The sequence below is a fragment of the Ictidomys tridecemlineatus genome, chromosome 2, assembly GCF_052094955.1.
Source record: "Ictidomys tridecemlineatus isolate mIctTri1 chromosome 2, mIctTri1.hap1, whole genome shotgun sequence".
NCBI classification, from domain to species: domain Eukaryota; kingdom Metazoa; phylum Chordata; class Mammalia; order Rodentia; family Sciuridae; genus Ictidomys; species Ictidomys tridecemlineatus.
The window spans coordinates 19,405,907-19,430,654 of NC_135478.1; the positions used below are offsets into that span (position 1 = coordinate 19,405,907).

At 34.8% G+C, this 24,748-nt stretch overlaps 1 protein-coding gene and 1 non-coding gene across 4 annotated transcripts in view; both read left to right on the forward strand.

The window, feature by feature from the left end:
* The window catches only part of Ano10 (anoctamin 10), a 173,783-nt gene that overhangs the window by 31,349 nt on the left and 117,686 nt on the right, over positions 1-24,748 (forward strand). For all 3 annotated transcript variants that reach the window (XM_005337912.5, XM_040290107.2, XM_040290106.2), the window contains exons 8-11: positions 588-662; positions 2,412-2,594; positions 14,260-14,451; positions 21,681-21,809. In XM_005337912.5, coding sequence (XP_005337969.1) covers positions 588-662; positions 2,412-2,594; positions 14,260-14,451; positions 21,681-21,809 — 579 coding nt within the window. The remainder of the gene's footprint in view (positions 1-587; positions 663-2,411; positions 2,595-14,259; positions 14,452-21,680; positions 21,810-24,748) is intronic.
* On the forward strand, positions 4,802-4,879 carry LOC120892100 (small nucleolar RNA SNORD45). Its single transcript, XR_005736760.1, has one exon. It is a non-coding gene; the product is annotated as a small nucleolar RNA SNORD45 (small nucleolar RNA).

A 24,748-nucleotide genomic window follows, 5' to 3' on the forward strand; every position in this document is an offset into this window, starting at 1 on the left:
GTTCCTGAGATGGGGTTGCTGGGCCTTGGTTTTCCCTTGAATGGGGACAACTTAAACCTCATTAAATCCCACGTTTTTCAATTCTGCAAATATTTCAACAAAACTGGCACAAATGTATTCGAATAGATTGGATTAATCTGGAGCTTATATATGTGTGTGTGTGTGTGTGTGTGTGTGTGTGTGTGTGTGTGTATATATGTTTGTTATTATTGTATAATTAGATACTTATATGATATGTATGTTATATAGCATATAATTATATTTATAATTGTACTCAGTTTTTACAGGTGTTCTACACGTCTGGGATGATGGGGTAAAATGGATTAGGAAGCTGATGCTGTGCTGTTCCTCTGGTCCTGGGGTCCCCAACAGTTTACTTCTTCCTAGTGCCTTTCAGAGCTCTCCTTTGGTTTCCTCCCCTGTTATCCAGAGTTGATAGTGGTATTTAGTAAGAAGGCACAGGGAGGTACAGTTCTGTGCCTTGTTATCTGGAACAGAAGTTCCTCATTGTGTTTCTTAACGCTGTATTTAGGATTATAATATGGTACTGCAAAACAGTATTTAACATTGTCATATTTTTTTGGCAGTTCAACTTTCTAAATTGCTTCGCCTCACTCTTCTACATCGCCTTTGTCCTAAAGGATATGAAGCTTTTGCGCCAGGTCAGTGTGCATAACAGAAAAGAATCTGTTTTTTTAGGTCTTGGTTGGTTTCCTATATTCAGGTAATTGTCTTCAGATTATTTTTATAAATAAAATATTTTTCAATTTTGTATATTTCTAAGCCCAATTCTAAATATGAAAAACATTAGCATGCATGCCCTGTGTATCATTTTAAACTGATAAGAAATTAACCAATTTGCAAAATTAACCATAAAGGGCAATAAAAATCAATTATGTGGTTCACTTCAAAGCTTGTTAAACCAGTCCCAACAGCCAAATGTATTCATTAATTGAACTTCTGGGGTGTCTTAGGCAGGGGAGATTTGTATAACCTTAACAGGTCTTCCAAATTTTATTTTTAAGTTGATAAGTTGTTGAACTTTACAGATCAGTGGATCCTGTGCTGTGCTCTTTCTTTACTGAAATGTTTGGGAAAGTCCCATATTTATTTTGGCATCTTGTCATTTCTGGATCATGTAATAGTAGTGACTAAAAACTTGATTGCAAATTATGAATTTCTAAATTCTCATTTTGTACTTGAGCCAGTTATCAGTAAAGGGCCATTTCTTCCTGGTTCTAATATTCTGAGATGGTTTCTGAGTAGTGTCTGAAATCCTAGCATTCTTAATACTTACATGAAAGATTGGGATAATTTCCTCAGAAATTAAAAAATTTGTATAATCAGAGAAATTACAAGATTTTATAATTGGGTGCTAATGGCTTACATAAATGTTGTTGCTCTTATCAATTATACTAGATACATTGCTACCTTTTAAAATTATTTTTTCAAACTTAGAAAGTTAAAAATAATGTATTTGGATTTGATTAGCTGAATGTATGGACCTTCTCTGACCCCACATAGTGGTGTATTATTAAGGTATGACTTCTTATTTCTTATCTTTAGAGAGTCTCCTTTAGTTATCAGAAGGGAATGAAGGAAGACTGTTTAAAAATCAGAAGTGTAGTGCCATCACAGGTGATGTCAGATGGAAACATTCATTTCCACCTAGGGAAGGTGGAAATTGGTCCATCATCTCTGGAAACCACTAAGGTAGCTTCCCCAAGAACCTCAGCTCATTCCTAGTACATCATCAGAGATGTGATCAAGACTCACAGATGTGGGATATCCTATGAGAGCTTTTATAATAAGAACAATTGGAATTAAATTTAATTCAGCAGCAGTGTATAAGCTATGTAAAAAAAAATTTTAGTGATATGGGAAAATGCTTTCAATATATTGAGAAAAGGAATATAAAAAAGCATGTATGTATAGGATGATTGTAGTTTAATTGTACACATGATTGGGAAAACTACCTCAAGTTGTGGTAGCAGTTCTGTCATGGTTATGGAAATATGAGTAGATTTTTGTTTCTTCTGTTTTCTACTGCAAGGTGAGCATTTGCTAATTTTATAATTCAATTTTTTTAAAAAAGTTTTTTTTTCAAAGTTGTCAACATCATTTAGATTTTTATGTTGTGGTTAGGATGAGATGACAAAGAACACAGTTTTAGGTTACTACATTTTCCTATTGACTCAATTGGCTTATTTCTTATCATCTTATTTGTATCTTAATCTAAGTCTTTTCTGTGACAACTGTAAATCAGAAACACTTCTCTAACACATAGGTTTTCTAATGTTAGTTTTTATAACATAATAGTATAATTTTAAGGCCTCATTTTATTTATTGCATAATTATTAATTATTAATTTTATTAAGCTACCTTGCCATGACTTATGTTCTTCTCTTTAGAGCTTGGCCACACTTCTGATTACTTCCCAGCTCCTTAACCAAATAGTGGAATCTCTTCTTCCTTATTGGCTCCAAAGGAAGCATGGTGTGCAGGTGAAGAGGAGGGTGCAGGCTTTAAAGGCAGACATTGATGTTGCATTATATGAACAAGTCATCCTGGAAAAGGAAATGGGAACCTATATGGTAAGTTGGATTATTGCTGAATTAAACATTACTGGAAGTGGATAACAGTCATGCTTGACTTCAAAAAATGTCGTACACTCATTGTCTCAGGTGAGACTACTTTATAAGTGCTTCCAGCCAGTTTCCTCTCTGTGAACCACTTTAAAGTTGAAAAGATGGGTCAGGGGTATAGCTCAGTGGTAGTGCACTTGCATAGCATGCAGAAAGTAGGATTTGATCCCCAACCCCCACCCCCTGACAGTGAATTAAAATGCTTCTATCTTGGATCAAAAGTTATGGCCAATAACACCAAAGGGCAAGTTTAGGAAATTAATTGACAGTTTTACAGAGCCAGGAGGTGGGAATACTTGCTCCAAAGATGACAGAGCAAGGGAGAAGTGACTGCCCAGAGAAGCAACAGCATTGCCTACTCTTGGCATTTCAAACTCATAGAAAATTATCACTCAAGCAAAAGATTGAGGACCATTGCTGAAAATGGAATGCCAATGCGAAGATTAATTTTTAGTTTAAATTAGTGGTGTTGTAGATATAAATCAGTTCCTTTCAGATAATTTATTTTTAGGAACTATAAGAAAATTAGTAGAGATTTAGTTGCTTATAATATTTGAAAAGTTTAGCTCATAAAAATCTAGCCATGTATGCATAAACTTGTATTGTGCTCTACCTGTGTTCACTGTCTGTATTTGATGGGGTGAGATTTTGGGATTACATTTCTTTCAGGGCTCTTTTTCATGCATTCTGTGCCTTCCTTTTGGGCATGGTAAAAGATCTATTTCTTGGTGAAATAGATCCCTCAGTAGTTCACTCAGTGAGGGTCAATTTTGTTAGACATCCGTAGTTTCATTTTTCGTGGAGAATAAGTTCATCTTTTGATTACTGAGTTCCTTGGCTGGCTTTCATAGTTTTTCTAATATGCTAAAGAATTTTGGTTTTTATGTTCATCTTCAGTAAGAGTTCTCCCTCTTCTCTCTGCTCACTTCTCCCTGCCTTATTTATTGCAGCTGTTCCCTGGGGCTTCCACCCCTGGTTTGCTGGGGATTCTCTATTTCTGGTCATGGAGCCAGTAGTTAGCTGTCCACACAAATTGTAGTTCCTGGCTGCAATTGTAACTTTTTTCAGCCTCCTTTTCAAGATGGGTGGGGGTTGTCATTCTGCCTGGTTCCAGTTAAACTCCAGGGAGGGGTGCTCTCTGTTCTCAGTTCTCCTGCCTGACAGGAAGTAGATCTGAGCCACCTTGGCCTGCCTGTGGAGTTGGAGCCTGGCCATGTTCTGCCTTCCCATCTTGCTTTTATTCCATTTCTTACGTATGCACCTGTTTTTCTTGTTTCTGACTGGGGATATGTCTTTTGATTAAAATATCTATATACACAGTTGCATTTTCTGTCATTTCTGTGTTTAGGGGAGAAGATATAAAGTATAAATACACAGCACAATTAGAATGACAGTGCCACTTGTGCTTATATGTGAACGGCAGAGAACATGCACACAGAGGAGGAGTTAGAGATGGGGAGCTCATGGATACAGTGGAGCTACCCTTTCTGAATGCCCATCTGCTGTGGGTTAAAACCCAGTCTCAGTTAAGTCACATTATGTCAGGATCCTCTTCTTGCTTGTGCATGGAGTAGTTTTTTTGGGGGAGCCAGATTTGTTTTTCTTTCTTCATGCTGTTCCAGAAACTAACCCAGCAATCTCTCCGTCATGTCATCATTCACCTCCCTGCCCTGGAGGCCACATTTTCCCAGCCTTCACCAGCTGCTCCTGGCTCTCCTTCTTCCTTCCTCTTGGTCCCTGCCCCAATCCTCAGCAGCTTTCCTATTTTAAACTAAGCAAACCCCTCACCTCCTGTGTGGTTTGTCCTGTCTCTTTCTTGTCCCTCACAATTTCTTGAGATAAAATCTCCATATTGTCAGTATCCTAATTTTCTTCCTATAATTCGTTAGAATCTGCTTTCGGCTATTCTTTTTCTCTGAAATTGGGTAAATGACATCACCCCCTAAAGTGTCCAAACCAAGTTCACAATGTCTCCAGAGAACTTCCTCCTCTTTTCCCTGGCTCAGTAAATGGTATACAATAATCCAAACAACACAGACCTGTGTGTACAGTTCTTACTCCTCTGAGAACTGCATGCAATAAGGTGACACTGCCAAGATCATAGATCTTGCCTCTTGTGGCATTTCAGTCCAACTGACAATGCCTTTATGAAGGAAGGTGAAGGAGGCTCGTATTACCTGAATTTACTGCTTATGTGTGATAGCACTTCAGCTCTAGAATTACACTGAGATTTTGAAGAAAAGTAGAAGCTCTATGTTGTTAGTCATTGGTGACTAAATCAGGAACAGGGGTCAAGACTTGGTTTTCCCAGTTTATAGGCTTTCTGTTGTACAGCTCAGAGGATCTGTGATGTGACATGAGAAGAACTGGTGTATTAATCTCCCTGGCAGGTCCTGGGACTGTAAGTGAACTCCAGGCTTACAGGGTTCCTTCTCAGCTTGCCTGTAGGGTCCTCCTGGTCTCCCATAAGTTCCCAGTATACTCTCTCCACTGGAGCAGCATTAGGTATTTGTTATCTTTAATGTATTTGGAGAGGAGAAATGCTTTGGGGCACATTTGTTCTAGATGATTGTTTCTGGTGCATTGATCCTTCCCTTGTGGTGTATTTTGCTCCTCACTGAAGTCAGAAAATTTAGGATTACATGTTCTGTGATTTCATCCTGACTAGCTGCATGAGTCTAAGATAATGTTGCCAAGCTTTGGGAAAAAGCAGTTTGGTTGAAATTTTTGAGAACATTATTGTAAAAGTAATACTTGCTCAATTACTATAGAAAACTTGGCAAATGCAGGATAGAACAAATAAGAAAAAGGAATTCCTCTGTCGTATCCACACCTAGGATGACCCACTGGCACCCCTGACCCCTGCTCTACCAGCTCCAGACTAGGGCTGGGCAGCTTCTTGGGTCTTCATTGTCCACTGCTGTCCTTTTCTTGAAACTGCTAGTTTTTACCCAACTACCTAGCCAAGGAAGGTTGAATTTTCACAATGCCTGCTCCACCCAGAACAATAATCGCCCCACAGTAAGTGAGCTGCTATCTCTTAAGCTAGACATTAGTGAGGTTTGCCAAAAATGTAAGTGATGTCCCTTTTTACATTTAAATAAGTGTATTTTTCTAAAAAAAAAAAAAGAAAAGAAAAAGAAAAAGAAAAAGAAAGTGTGGAATATATACTCAAAGAAATATTATGCAGCTTTAAAGAAGAGAGAAATTGTAGCATTTGCCAGTAAATGGATAGAGCTGGAGAATATCATGCTAAGCGAAATAAACCAATCCCAAAAAATCAAAGGCCTGATGTTTTCTGTAATATGCGGATGCTTATTCACAATAAGGCGGGGGGCACTAGAGAAGAATAGTATTACCTTAGATTAGGTGGGGGAAGTGAAGGGAGGGGAGGGGATGTGGGGATAGGAAAGATAGTAGAATGAAACAGACATTATTACTTTATATATTTTTGTGACTGTATGACCAATATGATTCTACAACATGTATACTCAGAAAAATGAGAAATGATATCCCATTTATGTGTGATATGTCAAAGTGTATAAATGTATTCTACTGACATGTATAACTAATTAAAACAAATAAAAAAATTAATTAAAAAATAATCAGTTATGTTAAAAATGAGTATATTTTTCTAAAGATATTTTATTTTTGTTAATGTTATTATTTTAATGAATTAATGAAAAAAATTTAAATTTGAGTTTTAATTTCAATATGATAAATAACGCTAGATAAAACTCGCATGAGAATGTTCTTAACATCCTCAGTAACGTTTAAGAGTCTAAGCTACAGAATTTGAAAACTGCAGATCCAGAATAGTCTCCCTCTCTCATGCTTGAAGACACTGACTTTTTTGAATCTGTTGTCCATTTCCTCATGAGGCCACTGTGAATGATGTTGGAGGTGCCCTCTCTCATACCAGTCAGGAGACTCTACCCTTGACCCTTTGGTGGGGCCACTGTGCTTGATCACTTGGTTGACTTGCTGGCAGATTCTAAGGATTCTTTTTAATTTTATAATGAGTTATCCTTGGGTAGATACTTTGAGACTTCTCTGTTCCTTATACATGTCTTTAAAAATGTATTTTCTAATCATTGCTAGCATATGGAAATGCTGTTGAGTTTTGAGTCTTACCGAGCATGTTTGCTGAATGCTGCTATTTTTTCCAGTATTTTTTTCCCCAAATGTCTATTTTATTTCTTTCTTCAGTTTTTATTCTTTTTATTATATCTTTTAGGCTTATTCTCATGTTCACTGTAATTTGGAAAGAAGTGGTTATAACAGCAATATTTTTCTTGTTCCTGATTTTTTGTCTTCTCTCCATTGGGTGTTATATTTGTTCCATGTTGCTGGGGTATAACTTTTATCAGTTTAAAAATGTTTTCTGTTGCTTATTTTCTAAAGATTTTTTAAATCATGAACAATGTTAAGCTTTATCAAGGGTTTTTTATTGTTGTTGTTGCTTCTGTTGTGATTGTTATATTATTTCCTTAATTTATTAGTGTTTTTATTAATATGAGTACATTTCCTAATGGAACACCACGTTCAAATTTGAATGATTAACTATTTGTTCAGTGTTTTTATGTACATTGCTATGGTCAAGTATGCTAATATCTTATTTGGGGTTTTTAAACCATCAGCTCACAATTTTCCTTTCTCAGTCACTTGAGTTCATTACGGAAACCCTGTTTCAAACATAGAGCATTTAGCAGGCATTCAGTATAATACTTAATAAGGAACAGTGTTGGGAAAAGAACAGCCCAGATTCTGTGGTCTCTGCCCTGTGGCCTTCATTCTATGCTTTTTTCCTGCCATTCAAATCTACATTATATGAGTAAGCTCTGTGCAGGGAACTCTGAGACAAACGATATAAGGAGCAAGTGGGGTGGGTCACTCCAAACCTGGAACTATATCTTCATACACTTAATAAAGTAGATATGTAAAATTAGCTATGGCTTTCACTGTCATAGTATTTTTAAAAACTATTTTGTTCTTAAAGTTTGTACTTAAGTTCTTAGAATTGTCTTAGTTGGTCATTCCTAACTTTCCAGGGAATAAAGTAGAGAAGTGCCTTAGTTAATGTATTCTTATATTATGTGTGTATTTACTTTGTTAAACATGTATTTTTTTTCCTTCTTGATGTTGGGTTATCTTGGTTTGCTAAATTTATTGTTTCAAATGCACTCAGAAGTTTAAAAATACTGATTCACTCAGAATCCCCTGGTGGGATTGAAACACAGAATAGAGAGCGCATTGCTGTGATGCTGGGAAGGGCTCTGTACACTAACAATGCCAGAAGCCTGTGTATGACTCCCAGAGCCTGCCCAGGAGCATCTGAGAGATACTGACTGCACATACCTACAAAGGCTTGACCTTTACAAGCTGGAATAATATAATTTTGAATGCTGAGCATAGGATGTTAGGATTTCTTAAGACTGAACTATGGTAAAAATGGCTTGATTGCTAAAATTTTTACTCTTTCCCAACTTGTGATTTCTTCACTCTTCAAGGAAGTAAATTGATATTATTTTCCTGGGCATATTTAAAAACCACATCTTGATGCTTGCAACACAACATAAGGAAATATTTTCTGGAGCCAAATGCAACCAGTGAGCAGTTTAGAGACTGCTCCCCACTGAGCCCAAGCTGAACATTTGGCTTGCCAGCTCCAAGGTTCAAGTGTTTAGTGTTTCTCTCTGCTGAATCTTGAAAATAGCCACTGAGACCTGGAATCCCTGGGCTATTTCATGCAAATATCTGGAGCATTTGAAAGAAGTACTTCCTCCATTCCTACTCCCCACAACTGTGTTTAGGATTTTCTATTTAAGTGAAGTATAAAGTAAGAAAAGAAACTGGCTGGAAGTAGAATCTGATTTATACTAAAGCTGTCAGCTACTGATTCTAATATGTTTATCTTGATGAAAGACCATGTGGGAGATATAGCAATAATTATTATATTTATTAACTTTAAATATAGTGCTCAATATTGCTTATTTTTTCAATATTGTTTGGAAACAGTGTATAAATATTTCTCTTAAACTGGAATTATTATTGTGTGTGTGCTGCATGATCCTGAGACATGAGGATGCCAGAAGTTGGATAAACATTGGCAATAAGATGTGAGCGTGGCTTCTGGTGTCATGCAGGCTGGCTCTAAACCTTGATCACTGTGCCCTGAGATCACAGTACCTAGCTAGTACACAGTACCTCGTCCTGATCTCCCAGGTCAGGACATGTGAGGTATTGTGAGCCCTCAGCCTCTGATGAGGCACTTGAGTGGCACTGTCCAGATATGGTGACTGAGATTAAGAGTCACCATTCCCAGGAGTCCCAGCACACTGAAGGCTCCTTTCTGCAGTTATTAAAGATCACAGTGACTTTTTTTCACTTCCCTTCTGCAGAAAGGGGGATTTCCTTATGGTATCCCCATTTTCTGTCACTAATGAAGCCAGTAATATATCTCTTCTTTGGCCTCATTAATGTTTCTGCTACTTCTCTTAGTGACTCTGGGCTGGGTTTCTTGTTACCATCAGTGGTATTTTTCTCTTTACTTTAAATTGAGATGTAATTTACTTACCATAAACTTCACCACAGTTTAATAGTTTGTAGTAAATTTACAAGTCTGTGCTCCTGTCACCCCTTGTCACTCCAGACATTTCATCGTTCCATGTCCATCAGCAGTCCTCCATTCCCCAGCCTTTGGGCAGCCACTATCTATATTCTATGTCTGTTATAGTTTAGTCTGGAATGTCCCCCAATGTCTCATATATTGAAGGGCTTGGTCCCCAGCTGATGGTGCTGTTGGGAGGTGGTGGAAACCTTAGGAGATGGGCCTAATTGGAAGAAATGGGTCACTGGAAAGGGGTGGGTACCTTTGAAGGGTACATCTTGTTCCTGGCCCCTGGCGTTCTCTTTCTCTGTGCTTTCTGGCCACCTTGAGGTGAGCAGTTTTCTTCCACATGCCCTCTACCATGATATTTCTTCCTGCCTCAGGCCTAAAAGCAATGGAACCATCCGATCATGGACTGAAACTCCTGAAGCTTTGAGTCAAAAAAACCCCTGTTCTCCTCCAAGTTTATTTTGTCAGGTATTTCATCATAGTGATGAAAAGCTAATATAGTAACTACAGATTTACCTATTCTTTGCATTTCATATAAATGAAATCATGTAATATTTGACTTTTTGTGTCTGACTTCTTTTTACTAAGCATAATGCTTGTTAGGATTGTCCATGTTGTAGCATGTACTGACACTTCATTCCTTTTTATGACTGAATAATATACTATTTTATGGATATACTGCACTTTGTTCATTTGTAATGGACATTTGGGTTGTTTCTACATTTTGGTTATTATGACTAATGTTATAAGGTTTTGTATGAATATATGTATAAACATACATTACCACATTCTGGGTCATATGAGTTAACTCCCTGTGTAACTTTTGTAGGAATCACAAGATTGTTTTAAAAGCAGTGGTATGGTTTTATATTCCTGTCATCCCTTATTAGAGTCCTGATTTTGACATGTACTCATCCCAACTTGCAATTTTCTGCTGGGTATTTTCTTTCTTCTTCTTCTTTTTTTTTGGTAGCCATCCTAGTGGGTTTGAAATGATAGCTCATTGTGTGTTTGACATATATTTCCTTAAGGACTGAGGATGTTGATCATTTCTTTATGTGCTTCTTGGTCGTTTGTATATCTTCTTTGGAGGAGTATATATTCACATTATTTGCCAATTTTTTGATTGGATTGTGTTTTTATTCTGTTGTAAAAATTATTTACATATTTTGAATCCAAGTCTCTTTTTAAAATATTTTTTTAGTTGTTGATAGACCTTTATTTTATTTTATTTATATGCCGTGCTGAAAATCGAACCCAGTGTCTCATACATGCCAGCCAAGTGTGCTACTGCTGAGCCCCAGCCCCAGCCCCCGCCTGAATCCAAGTCTCTTATTGGATATATAACTTGCAAATATTTCCTTCCGTTCTGTGGGTTGTCTTTTTTACTTTTTCTTTTTCTTTCTTTTGTCTGTCTTTTACAGTGTTGGGGATCAAACCCAGGGCCTCACACATGCTGGGCAAGTGTTTCACCACAGAGCTATACTACTAGCCCTCCTTTTCTTAATATTGTCCTTTGATCTACAAATGTTTTTAATTTTGAAGTCTGATTTATCTCTTTTTTTTTTGATGCACATGAGTTTGGGGTTACATCTAAGAAACCATTATTTCTAATCCCATGGTCAGTCAAATCTACCCCTAGATTTTCTTGTGAAAGTTCTATGCTTTTGCTTTAATATTTAGGTCTTTGATCCATTTTGAGTTAATTTTTATGTTTGATGTGAGGGAGAGGTCAGGTTCAAATTTGTTCTTTGATATCTAGTTGTCCTACCTCCATTTATTGAAAAGATCATTTCTTCTCCATTGAATGGTCTTGGCACTCTTATTGAAAATTATATGACCTTTGATGTAGGGGTTTATTTCTGGATTCTTAATGCTATATTCCTTAGACCTGTCTGTTTTTCCTTATGCTAGTATCACCCTGTCTTGATACTGTAGCTCAGTAGGTTTTTTAAATTAGGAATTGTGATTTTTTTTTTGAACTTTGTCTTTTTCAAGATTGTTTTGGCTGTTCTGGGTTCCTTGAAATTCCATCCAAGTTTTAGGATCAGCTTATCCATTTCTATAAAAAAATGCAATTGAAATTTTGATGGGAATTGCACTGAATCTACAGATCAGTTTGAGGACTATTGTCATCTTAATGACATTAAGTCTTCCACCTTAGTACATACAGAATGTCTGTACATTTTTAGGTATATTTCAGTTTCTTTTAACAGTGTTTTATGGTTTTCAATGCACAAGTCTTACTCTAATTTGGCTACATTTATAGGTAAATTATTCTTTTCAATGTTATTATGACTGGAATTGTTTTCTTAATTTTATTTTCAATTTATATTGCTAGTATGTAGAAATTCCATTGATTTTTGTGTGTTTATCATGAATCCTGCACTCTAAAATCATTTGTTAGGTCTCAGGATTTTTTGTAGATTCTTTAGGAATGTATAAGATTATATTTTCTGCAAATACAGATAGCTTTAATTTTTTAACTCTTCTGGATAGCTCATTTTTTTTTCTTGCCTAATTTTACTGGTTAGAACCTCTAGGTCAGTGTTGAATAGAAAAGAACAGGTGTCTTTGTCCCATTCCTGACCTTTGTTGGGAAGCTTTTAGTCTCTAACCTTTAATGTGTTAACTATGGTTGTTTTGTAGATATGGCTTATCAGCTTGAGGGGATTTCCTTCTATTCCAAATTTGTTGAGTGTTTTTATCATGAAAGGGTTTTAGATTTTGTTTTTCTGTCTTTAAAACTTTATTATATTAACGTGGTTGGTCACATTAATTGATACATATATGTTGAACTAATCTCATAATCCTAGGATTAATTTCACTTAGTCATGGTTTAAATTACTTTTGATATGCTGCTGGATCCAGCTTGATAGTATTTTGTTGAGGCCTTTTACATTTCTATTCATAGGAGATATTGGTTTATAGTTTTCTTGCAATGTGTTTGTATGATTTTGGTACTAGGATAATATAGGCCTCATAGAATAATTTGGGAATTGTTCCTTCCTCTTCTTTTTGGAAGAGTTTGAACCTTGTTATGAATTCTTCTTTAAATTTTATAGAGTTCACCAGTGAAGCTGTCTGGATCTTGGCTTTTCTTTGTGGAAGTTTTTGATTATGAACTCGATCTCTTTACTTGCCAGAAACAGAACAGATGTTCGTTTCTTCTTGAGTCACTTTTAGTAGATGTGTCACTCTGGGAGTTGAGTTTGTCCATTTTATCTATACTCTATTTTCTTTTGGAATCCAATTATTCATAATATTCCCTTATAATCCTTATAATCAGTGTAATAGTCGCTCTTATATTCCTGATTTTAGTAATTTGAATCTTCTCTTTTTTCCTAGTATATTAAATAATGTTTTTTCTTTCTTACTTCTTCCTCCTTTCCTTCCATCCATCTATCCATCCATTCATCTTTTTAAAAAATGTTTTTCTAAGAACCAATTTTTTTGTTTCATTGATCTTCTCTACTGGTTTCCTATTCTGTTTTGTTTATTTTCATCTAGTTATTTATTTTCTTCTGCTTGCTTTGGATTTAGTTTAATTGTTTTTTTCAAGTCTGTTTTGACAGAAATTTATATTGTTTTGAGATGTCTTATTTTTTAACAGATGCATTCACAGTCTTAAATTTACCATTGACCACTGCTTCTGTGACATCCTGTAAGTTTAGGTATATTGTACCCTTATTTTCATTTGTCTTAAAATATCTTCTAATTTCTCATGTGATTTTTTTCTTCTTTGACACTTTTTTTTTATGTTGTTCAATTTTCATATATTTGTGAATTTCTGAAATTTCCTTGTTACTGATTTCCAGTTTCCAGAGAGGATACTTTGTATGATTTTAAGACTTTTAAATTTATGAGAATTGTTTCATGGCTTAACATAACATCTATTTTGGAGCATGTTCCACTTGCATTTGAGAAGAATGTGAACTTTGCAGTTGTTGAGTTCAATGTTCTTAGCTATGTGTTAGGTCTCTGCTTTTGTGTTGGGTATGATATAAGCACCAGGAAGTTTACAACTCCTGCTTGTGCATAGCATCACGGTCAATTAGAAGTGAGATCATAGAGTTTTCTCAGGTCTGTCCTGAGCATGTATATGGTTGTGAGCATGTATATGGTCGTATGTACCTGCCTGTTCTTCTAGAGTCCCAGGAAAGTGTTAGAGCTTTTTAAATCACCTATTGACTTTTCATTCCTCTGCTTTACCTTTAATTCTCTGGCTAGTCTATTGTTTGTCAGAGTTCCACCCTCCACCCAGGGAGACATAATGTTGGAACATTTGACAACCAACCCTAGGGAGAAGCCTTTGGCACTGGGAGAGACTTTGAAAACAAGCCTTTTGAGTGGAAGTGTTCTAGAGCAGCACTAGCCACATGGAATAATGGCTTCCCTTTGGGAGGGAGGCTTTCAAAGATCTCCATTCCCACTCTGTTGCCTCTAATACTGGGAATGCATGCTGTTGTGTTTCAAGGCTGCTGCAGAGCCAAGGATTGGGAGATAAAACGAAAGTATGATATAATTCCATAAATCTCAGCTGTTTTTCTTCATTATCTGCCATCTGAGTTGCTGCCAGCGAGGGTTAGATTCTAGAGTAATAAAAACATTGATTCTGGGAAACTTTTCTGATTTTTCCGCCCTTTTAATGAAAAGGTAAAGTTTTGGTGATCATTACCAAGTTCACTGGCATGATCACCATTGATTTATTTAATGGAAGATCAGGGACTGATATTCTGGGGTGTCCATGATACGAAGGTGCCATCTCTAACAAAAACACTGGATTATTTCTTTTTAGTTGGTTGAGCAAGCATGTTTAGCTTTGCCATTGTTTGCCATACAAAAAATATAATGATTCAGTATTTGGCACAAGAAAATGAGCAACTAAATCTTTTTTATTCTTTATTTCAGTGATTTAATATAAAGTCACTTTGGGTAGTATTCCTATTATATAACATTAAAACAATACCTCTTTCTTGTCATTTACATTTGCAGGGAACCTTCGATGATTACCTGGAGTTATTCCTGCAGTTTGGTTATGTGAGCCTTTTCTCCTGTGTTTACCCATTAGCAGCTGCCTTTGCTGTGCTAAATAATTTCACTGAAGTCAATTCAGATGCCTTAAAAATGTGCAGAGTCCTCAAACGTCCATTCTCAGAACCTTCAGCCAGTATTGGTGTATGGCAGGTAATTATTTGAGAAAAAATATTTTTAAAAATATGAGACATTATGACAAAACAAACAAACAAACAAAAAACACCAAACAAAAAAGCAATCCCTAAAAGAGAGATTAGCAAAACTAGAGGTTAGTCCTTACTCAGCAGCATAATAGCTATATGACCTTACAAAGCCATTAACTTTAACTTCCTTTCTCTGGCTTCACTTTTTTAAAATTTTAAATTTGGCATGTGGGGCAGATAAGATGAAAGATATAATCTCTGAGACCCTTACAGATTTAAAACTGACAATTCTCAGGGAAAGAATCTGGCAGAGACTTTTTCTCCTGGGGTAGAAAGAGACCCTCCCTGATGCAGTCTCAGTGGAGACCACATGAGAGCCTAGATTTCTGCTCCTACCTGTGAAGGCAGTAATGAAACTCCTGCTAGGTGAACTCAGAGTAAGCATAATGGAGTGTGCAGTGGAGGTGACATGGGAATACAGATCAGGCATTTGTACCTCTCTCAGCAAGGAGATGTTAGTGGAGGTCTAGTGAGAAACCAGAGCACCCACTTCTCTCTAGTAATCATAATGATTTCCTGCCTCAGCTACTAATGGTATCCATTAGGGAACCTGAACTGCTACCTTCACCTGGTAGTAACAAGATATTACCTCTCTTCCTTTGCTGGAGTGCTGTCCAGAACCAACTACAACAGAAGGTTTAAAGACCCAGAGCCTCATGGTACCCAAAATGCCCAGGTTTCTATTTTTTTTAAAAAAATCACTCATCATACCAAGAACTGGAAAGATACCAAACTGAATGAAGAAAGACAATCAGCATATGACACAGATGTTAGAAATACTGGACAAAGATTTTAAAGAAGTCGTGATAAAAATGCTTCAACAAGTAATTATGAACACACCTGAACCAAATGAAAAGGAATTTGTCTGTCCCAGCAAAAAAAAGAGAAGCTAGAGAATCAAATTGACATTTTGTAATTGACAAATATAATAGCTGAGACAGAAAACTAAGTGGATGGTACAACAGCAGAATGGAAGGTGGGATAGAGGAAAGAATTAGGAACTTGGATATGGAACAAAGAAATTACACAATCTAAACAACAGAGAAAATAGACCATAAGAATAAACATAGCCTCAGTGACCTGTATGACTGTAACATTCATTGAAGTTATAGGAAATGATGAAGGAGGGGCCAAAAATATTTGAAGAAATAATGGCCACAAACTTTTAAAATTTGGTGAAAGACCTAAAAAAAAAAATAGATTCAATAAGCTGTGTAAACCCCAAACTAGATAAGTCCAAAGAAATCTGTGTCAAGACACATTGTACTAAACATATGAAAACTTAAGACAAAGATTTGGGAACACTAAAAGAAAAATGTCATTTTACCTACAAGAAAGAAACAGTTAGAAGAGCCAGTTTCTCACTGGAAACCACAGAGGCCAGAAGAAAGTAGCATGATAGTTTCAAGTCCATAAAGAAAAATTTTATTAATATAGAATCCTACATCAAGAGAAGATATCCTTCAGAAGTGAAGGAAAAATCAAGACACTTGCAGAAGAAGAACTAAGAATTTTCTGTCAGCAGACCTTTTCTAAAAGAATGACTAAAGAAAGTTCTCCAAACTAAGGAGATGGTAAAAGAAGTAACAGTAGATAAATTCACAGTTATCGTTCAGGATTTCAACACTCCTTCCTCAACAATTGATACAACAACTAAATACAAAATCAGCAAGAATACAGAAGAATTCATCAATTCCATCTAATAACAGTATCATTACAATGAAAAAGTATAAGAACTAAAAATACAAGTGAGCATAATAGAGACTTTCCTTCTTCTCTTGAGCTTTCTTAGTTTTTTTGATGTTTGAAGCAAAAGTTATAATACTTATAATTCTAAACATATGTGAAGAAAATATTAAGATAAATATAGATAAGGGATAATAAAAGAGATAAGTTTCCTTGCTTCACTCAAATTGGTAAGTGATGGGACAAGTAGAATATGTTAAGTTATATATATGTAATGTAATTGTAGAGCAACCACTAAAAATTTATACAAAAGACATACTCAAAACATTATAGATAAATCAAAATGAAATTCTAAAAAATAATTAAGTAAACCTCAGTAAGGCAAGAAAAAGAAAACAGAAATGAAAAACAAGGAACAAACAGAAAATGAAGAAATGACTGGCTGAAGTCCTAACATTAATGATTATTTAAAATGTAAATGGTCTGAAGATATCAATTGAAGAAAAAAAATGTATGTACATATATATAGTCTATCAGAAACTCAGTCTAAATGGTGATATATATGGATTGAAAGTAAAAGGAAAGAAAAAGATAAATATGGATCTATTGCTCTAAAAAAGCAGGAGTGGCCATATTAGTATCTGAGAAAGTAGACTTCTGAGCAAAACATTACCAGAGCGGAATATTCTATGATGATCACAGGGTCAATTTTTTAGGAAGATAATATCAGTCTTTAGGTATATATCTACCAAACAAGAGGTGAACAAAAAACCTGACCAGAAAGGAACAGTAGATAAATTCACAGTTATCGTTCAGGATTTCAACACTCCTTCCTCAACAATTGATAGAACAACTAAATACAAAATCAGCAAGAATACAGAAGAATTTATTGATTCCATCAAATAACAGTATCTAATTGACATTATAGAACATTCCAACCAACAACAATAGAATACACATTTTTTTCTAATGCATTCAGAATGTTCAATAAGATAGACCATATCTTGGTACATAGAACAGAATTGAAATCATACAAAGTATGGTCACAGTGGAACCAAACTAAAAATCAGTGACAGAAAGATAACAGCAAAATCTCCAAATACCTGAAAACCAAATAACACATTTCAGAATAGCCATGTGTCAGAGAAAATCAAAAGAATCATGAAGCTGAATAAAAATGCAAGTATTGTATATCAAAATTTGTGAGGCATAGGTAAAGCAGCCCTGACAAAGAAATTTATAGCATTAAATGCATGTGCTGGAAAAAATTCACGTAAAAAATCTCACTTCCTGTTCAAGAAACTAGAAAAGGAAAATAAACTCAAAGCAAGCAGAATAAAGAAATAATAAAGAGAAGGTACAAACCAGTGAAGATGAAAGCAAAAATAATAGAAAAGATCAGTGAAACAAAAATCTGGCTTTTTGAAAAGGAAATTCCAATTGATAGACATCTAGCAAGACTAAAAAAGAGAGAAAAGACAAATAACAATGTAAAAATGAAAGAGGATGTCACTACAGATCTTATAGTCATCAAAAGGGTAACAAGGGAATTCTGTGGGCAGCTCTACAAGCACAAACTTGACAACTTGGGTGAAATGAACCAATTCTTTCAAAAAGTACAAACTTTCACAACTCACCTAAAATGAAATAGACCATTTAAGCATACCTATTACCATGAAGGAAATTGAATTTGTAATTACAGACCCTTCCCTCCCCTGCCAATCAGTGTTCTGGCTCAGATAATTTCACTGGTGAATTCTACCATTTAAAGAAGAATTAACACTGGGGCCTGAGGTTATGGCTCAGCAGTAGAGCACTCGCCTAGCACATGGGAGATGGTGGGTTTGATCCTCAGCACAACATAAAAATAAATAAAATAAAGGTATTGTGCTCAACTATAACTAAAAAAAAAAAAATTAAAGAAAGATGGGGCTGGGATTGTGGCTCACCAGTAGAGTGCTTGCCTAGCACAGGTGGGACCCAGGTTCAATCCTCAGCACCACATAAAAATAAAGCATTTTGTTGTGTCTATGTATACCTAAAAAATAAATATTAAAAAAGAAAGAATTAACACTAATTTACAGAAAATAGAGGAGGAAAAAAGATTTCCCAATTCATTTTATGAATTATACTATCAATTCAATAGCAAAACCAGACATAAAGTGTTTTTAAAAATCTCTCATGAATATATACACAAAACATCTTAAAACCTACTAGCAAGTATAATTTAGCAATGTTTCTAGAATTATATACCATTATAAGGGGGATTTAGTCCAGGGATGAAGCCTGCTTTTGCATTTGAAAATCTATTGATATAATCCACCATAATAACCTAAAGAAGAAAATCACATGATTATACTAATCAATGCAGATGAAGTATTTGACAAAAGCTAAACCTCATTCAAACTTAGAAAAATAAGAGTACTTCAACTTGATAAAGAACATCTATTAAAATCCTAAAGTTCATATCATATTCAGTGGTGAAACAATGAATGCTTTCTTTCTAAGATTGAGAAGAATGCAAGCATGTGTACTCTTACTACTTTTATTAAGCCTAAGTACTGGAAGTTTAGTGTAAATAATTAAGAAAAAGAATAAAAGACATACTAATTGAAAAGGAAGAAATAAGGCAGTCCCAAGTTGCATATGATATGATTGTTTACATAGAAAGTTCCAAAGAATCTGCAGAACTCTCTTAGAGCTAATAAGGGTGTTTGGTAGGGTTTCAGGATTGTTACACAGAAATCAGTCACATTTCTATATACTAACAATGAAATGTGAAGAAATTTTAAAACGGCAACATTTGTAATTGCTTCAAAGAACTTGAAGATATACACTTAACGTGTTTGGGATCTGAATGCTGATAATTATGAAATTCTGAGGAAAGAAATCAAAGACCTGAGTGAATGGAGAAACTTAACATGCTTGTGGATTAGAAGACTGAACAGAATAATTATGTCATTTCTTCCCAAGTTGATCTATAGATTTAATGCAATAACTGTCAAAATCTTAGTAAGGATTTTTATAGACATAGACAGTTTATTCTAAAATTTATATGGGTAGCACAAGCACTTGGATATCTAAACCAACCTTTAGAGAGAAAAATCAAGTGTTAGGGCAAGACATGCTACCTGGCTACCGGATATTAAATCTTATTACATAATCAAGTAACCAGTAATCAAGATGATGTAGTATTAGTAGAAGGAAAGACACAGAAGAATGGAGTTGAGAACTCAGAAATAGACCCATACCAGTATGCCCAAGTGGTTTTTGACAAGACTGCCAAAGTAATTCATTCAGTAGGGGAAGGACAGCATTTTAAACTTGGTGCCAGATTAATTGGACATACTTTATTAAAAAAAATCACAAATGGATCATGTGATTAAGTAAAATATGTAAACCTATAAAACCTTTAGGAAAAAAATGCAGATAATCTTTTGGTTCTAGAGGAAGGAAAAAAGGTTTTAGATGTAAAACCTAAAGTATAATTCATAAGAAGGAAAAATATATACATTGAATTTAATGACAGTTTTTAAAATTTCTTCAGTGAAAGCCCATGTGAAAGAATATGAACAGACTGAGAGAAAGTATTTGCAAACCACATATCTGACAAAGGACAACTATCTAGAATATATAAAGAGCTCTCCAAACTCAATAGTGAAAATAAACAGTCTGGTTTGAAAAGGACCAAACATATGCACAGACATTTTTCCAAAGAGGACATGCTAATAGCAAATAAGTACATAAAAAGATGTTGCACATTATCCAGGGAAATGCATACCAAAACCACAATTAGATACTACTGCCCACCTATCAGAGTAGCTAGAATAAATGAAGTGACAGTACCGGAACTGGTAAGGATACAGAATAATTAATATAAAATGTCACACAACTCTGGAAACAGCTTGGCTCTTTCTTATCAGACTGAACTTGCAACTGCCTTATAAACTCATGATTCTACCTTTGGACATTTATCTCAGAGAAAAGTTACATTATGTTCCTTACATTATGTTCCTATAAAAATCTGTACAGAAACGTTTATAGCAGCTTTATTTGTAAGAGCACAAAAGTGAATCAGACCAAATGTTCTTCATACCATAGAATGCCACTGTGCAATAAAAAGGAACAAACTCTTGCTATGTGGAACAATTTAGATGAATATCCAGGCAGTTATAATGAATGAAAAAAGAGGTTTCATAACATATCACTTCATTTATGTAGCATTTTTTAAATGACAAAATTTTAGAAGAGAAAAGCAGCTTAGTGACTGTGAGGGCTAGATAAATTATACAAGGGCAACAACAGGACTCCTTGAGGTGCTGAACTGTTTGGTGTCTTGACTGTTCTGGCAGATAAATGAAATCAAACATGTGTTACAATTATTTGAACCGACATGTGCACACAGATGAGTGCAAGGAAAACTAGAAACAGGAATAAGAATAATACAAATCACCTTTATTTAAAGATATTAAGTACACAGTAAAACAAAACCAAATGGCTTTTAATAGATGAGGGTGTCTGTGATCACTTTTAGTGTTGAGTATGGCACTAGAATTACTGCCCAAACTAATTAGATAAGAAAAGGAATTATATGTATAAAAAGTAGGAATAGAGCTAAAACTCTGTTTGGAGATGATGTGATCATTGGATTATATGATTGGAAAAACCCAGAGAATCAAAATTGCTACAAGTAGTATGAAGATATAATAACTCACAAACTTAACATACAGAAGTAAGTAACTGTTTCATATACAAATAACCATTAGAAGATACAACAGAGGTAAAGTTAAAATAGGAATAAAGACTTTATATTTCTTGGAATTAGTGGTTATCAAGTAGTGATAGCCCGAGCTTTATGTTAAAAAAAGAAAAAGAGCCACGGCCAGTACTGTTTTCTACCCATACCTGGAAGTGTGCACCAAGATCTCCTTCACAGGATCAAGGATGAGAGTAGGTCTCAATAGAGCCTGGCATCTCTGCACTTCTAAGGTTCTATGGTGGTTTGGTAAGTGCTACTAGGAAAGAATCACTCTTTAGAATTGGTGTTGGTTATAGTTAAACTGGATGTGTTATGTGATCTGTCAAAGTGGAAAGACAGCTTCACAAAATAAATTGTTTCAAGTATTATGTGTATTTGTGAGATATTTTCTCTGGTGGCCCTTTAGATTCCTCTTAAATATGAGTAGAGTAGAATAGCTTTAACAGTGTATTGGATGTATTCCAAATTCAGGTGCCTGGTCACCTCCAGTTGAGACAGTAGAACATATTTCTTCAGGATAGTCAAGCCAAATTGTCTACAATACCCTCTAACAGTATAGCTTTTTTCAACGAAAGAAAAATCAAAACACGACAGAAGAAAAGTTTAAAATGTACTTGAAATGTGTAGAATGTGGGGAAAGACTTTTTCTTGATTTTTAGATAATATGAAAAAGAAAAGGATAAGGAACTATGAAAACGGTCATTGCAACTTCACATTCTTCTTTATTTTAGCTGGCTTTTGAAACAATGAGTGTCATATCTGTGGTCACTAATTGTGCTCTGATTGGAATGTCACCTCAAGTGAATGCAGTCTTTCCAGAGTCAAAAACAGACCTCATTTTGATTGTAGTAGCAGTGGAGGTAAGTGAAAATTTATTATTTGAAATAGCATCCATATCAGATATCTCTGTTATCTATTCTAAAGCAGTGCTGTCCCTGCTGACCATGACAATTCAGTATCATGCATTTACTGGTAAGAAAGCAGCACAGTTCAAATAGAGGACAAGAGGATTCAGGCTGTTTATTTATGGTTACTGCCCAGACTATCAGGATGCAAATAGGAAGTGACTTTTTTAGCTATTGTGCTGAGTGGATAAATCCTCTTTGGAATAACATCCTACAAATTTAACAGGTATTTTTTTTTTCTATTCTGGGGAAATGTCACTTCTGTTTTCTTAAGCAAATCCTAAGTAATGCTTGTTAATAATGATTTATGTCTCATTTGCCACAAATATAAAATTTGTTGTGAAACACTATCAAACTCCACAATATAATTTGTGAAATAATACATAATTTAACATGCAAAGTACAGGTAGGCTGTCTCTGTACTTTTCAGTTTTTCCTTTGTTATTATGTTTTAGAATATGGATTCTTACAACACCTTGAAAATTAAACACTAATCAAAAGTAAATAGAAGAATTTTCCCAAAGATTTTTCATTGCTAGTGTTTATCATTGTTAAAAGAATACCATAACCTTTCATTTTTCAAAATTTTAAAAGTAGAACAGTTATAGAAATTTATTAAAGCAGTATTTAGCAGGAACAGAGAGTGATGTTTCATATCCCCAAGGCCTTCGGACTCAGGGTTGAATAGAAGAAATGAAATTATGAATTTGTACATTTCTGGAATTAGCTAGAGAAATATATTCTGCTTTGCCCTTTTTGCTCTTTTATCATATTTCATAGGAATCTATATTCATAATAGATGCTACATGTAGAATATGCATTTTGAGAGTGATTTTAGACAGTAGTATGTAGGAGGGGAAAGAGATTGGCCCTGGCAGATAAAAGGAAGTCGATTTTGAATGTTGTGAGTTGAGTAAGATTTTGGAGAGCTATTTGCAAGACTGATTTATTACCTGCAGAAATGAGTGAATAAGACAGAGGTTCTTTGGAGAGGGAGAAACCAGCTGGCTGGGCTTCTTGATTTAGGTTATGCCCATAACTTTGAATATCTAGAAACTTGCCTTTGCCAATACAGAATTATTTGCCATCCAAGATTGGTTAGGCTTTTGGGATTAACATAAACTGTAAACTATTAAGATGTATAAGGGGCCTACCAGTATGTCAAGTAGCTGATTTCAGGTAGGAGATACTTTTACAGTGATCATAATAGTTAGTGTTATAGAACAAGTGGAATTGGTTATTAAATGATTTCCTGGTGAATGATGATCAGAACAGGGAAAATGTAATAGTCTTGAGGGACACGGAAACCTGAAAACGACCCCTGCCTCCAAACAGAGCAGGTCTGTGTTCTGAGCCAGGTCTTGGTGTCCATTTGTCAACTTCTGAGCAGTGCAGGATGAGTTTAGTGTCAACCACCTCTTGATTTTGTCTTCTCTTTCTTCTGATTTCTGACTAGCTGTCTTCCTTCTTGTACAGTACCATTGATCAGACTGCTGCTTTTTTTTTTTTTTGCATTTAATGATACCTTAATCAGGTACCAGGGCCCAGTTCTCTTACTTTGGGAGATTTGCTGGCTGTCTCCTGTTACTTTACTGACTTCCTACATTTGAGAGTGCCCTCACTTTGGCTTATAAATTGAGCATTTTGTGTGTAAGTACAAAACTAATCTCAGAGAAGGTGTTAGAAGTAATCAAAAAATTAGTAAGTTAGCTAATTTTATTCTAGTGTTACTGAGACCTCAACTGAACGCCATCTGGTCTTGTAATGATCCAAAAAGAGGAACATTTACAAATAAGGAAAAGTAAGTTTTTGGTTTGTTACCATTTAAGCTTATAAAATCATGCTGAAATTACGATTCACATTGTTATAAGGTCACTGCATGAGGTGATAGACATGTTAATTAGCTTAATTGTGTTAGTCATTTCACAATATATATTGTACCCTTAAATATATACAATTTTTATTTGTCAATTATACCCCAGTAAAGTTGGAATCAAAAAAGGTTGTTACAAAAAGTTTATCAAAACTATCAGTGGATCAAATTAACATGTTTCTTTATATTTATAAGATTTTCCTCTTAAACCTGGAAATATCTTTTCAGGTAACTAAGTAAAAATCTTAAATTTATTATTTTAAAATAAAATTATTATTTAGTTCTTATTTTTTTTCTGGAGTCTAGATAATGTTAGTATTTATTTGGTTTTAAAAGAATGTTTTTCTTGTAGCATGTTAATGGCATGCTGTACTTTCATAATTTATTTATGGCTTCTACATGAGTTGAGATTTCAGTAATTCCCAAAAAGCCATAATAAGTAAACTCTAAATATATATTTGAAGTAAAGTCTTATATACATTTTTAACATCTTGATGGAAAAATCAATTTAAGTTAAACATTTTCTCCAAATTAGTTAGCATCTAGATATAATTATATGGTTAGAATTTGTTAACAAAGAAGTCTTAGAAAATGCAATAATTTTTTAAAGTTGATGTTTAACTTAACTTAAACTTTTTAATTTAAAATTGGATGAATTGATAGTTTTAATAGCTTTTTTTGTCTCACATTTTCGAAGCCAGCTACCTTTAAATTTTTAAGTGAGGTTTTTAATTAGGATGTTTTTTAGAGCTTGATTTAAAGCAGCACGAAGTTGAGTAAAGGGTAAAATGGTCATTACTACTTGCTGAGAACTGCCATGTCTCGGCTTTTGTGTATTTACTGCCATCTAGTGTTGCCTTTGAAAGTCAATGGTAACTGAACTCTACTTTTTTTTTTTTTGTAAAATAGTTTATTATTGACCAAACAGGAGAATTAGCCAATTGAAGTATAAGAAGAAAATTTACGAATATGCCATTTTTGTGGGTTGAAAATAAGCAAATACTGGCAATGTCATAAAGTT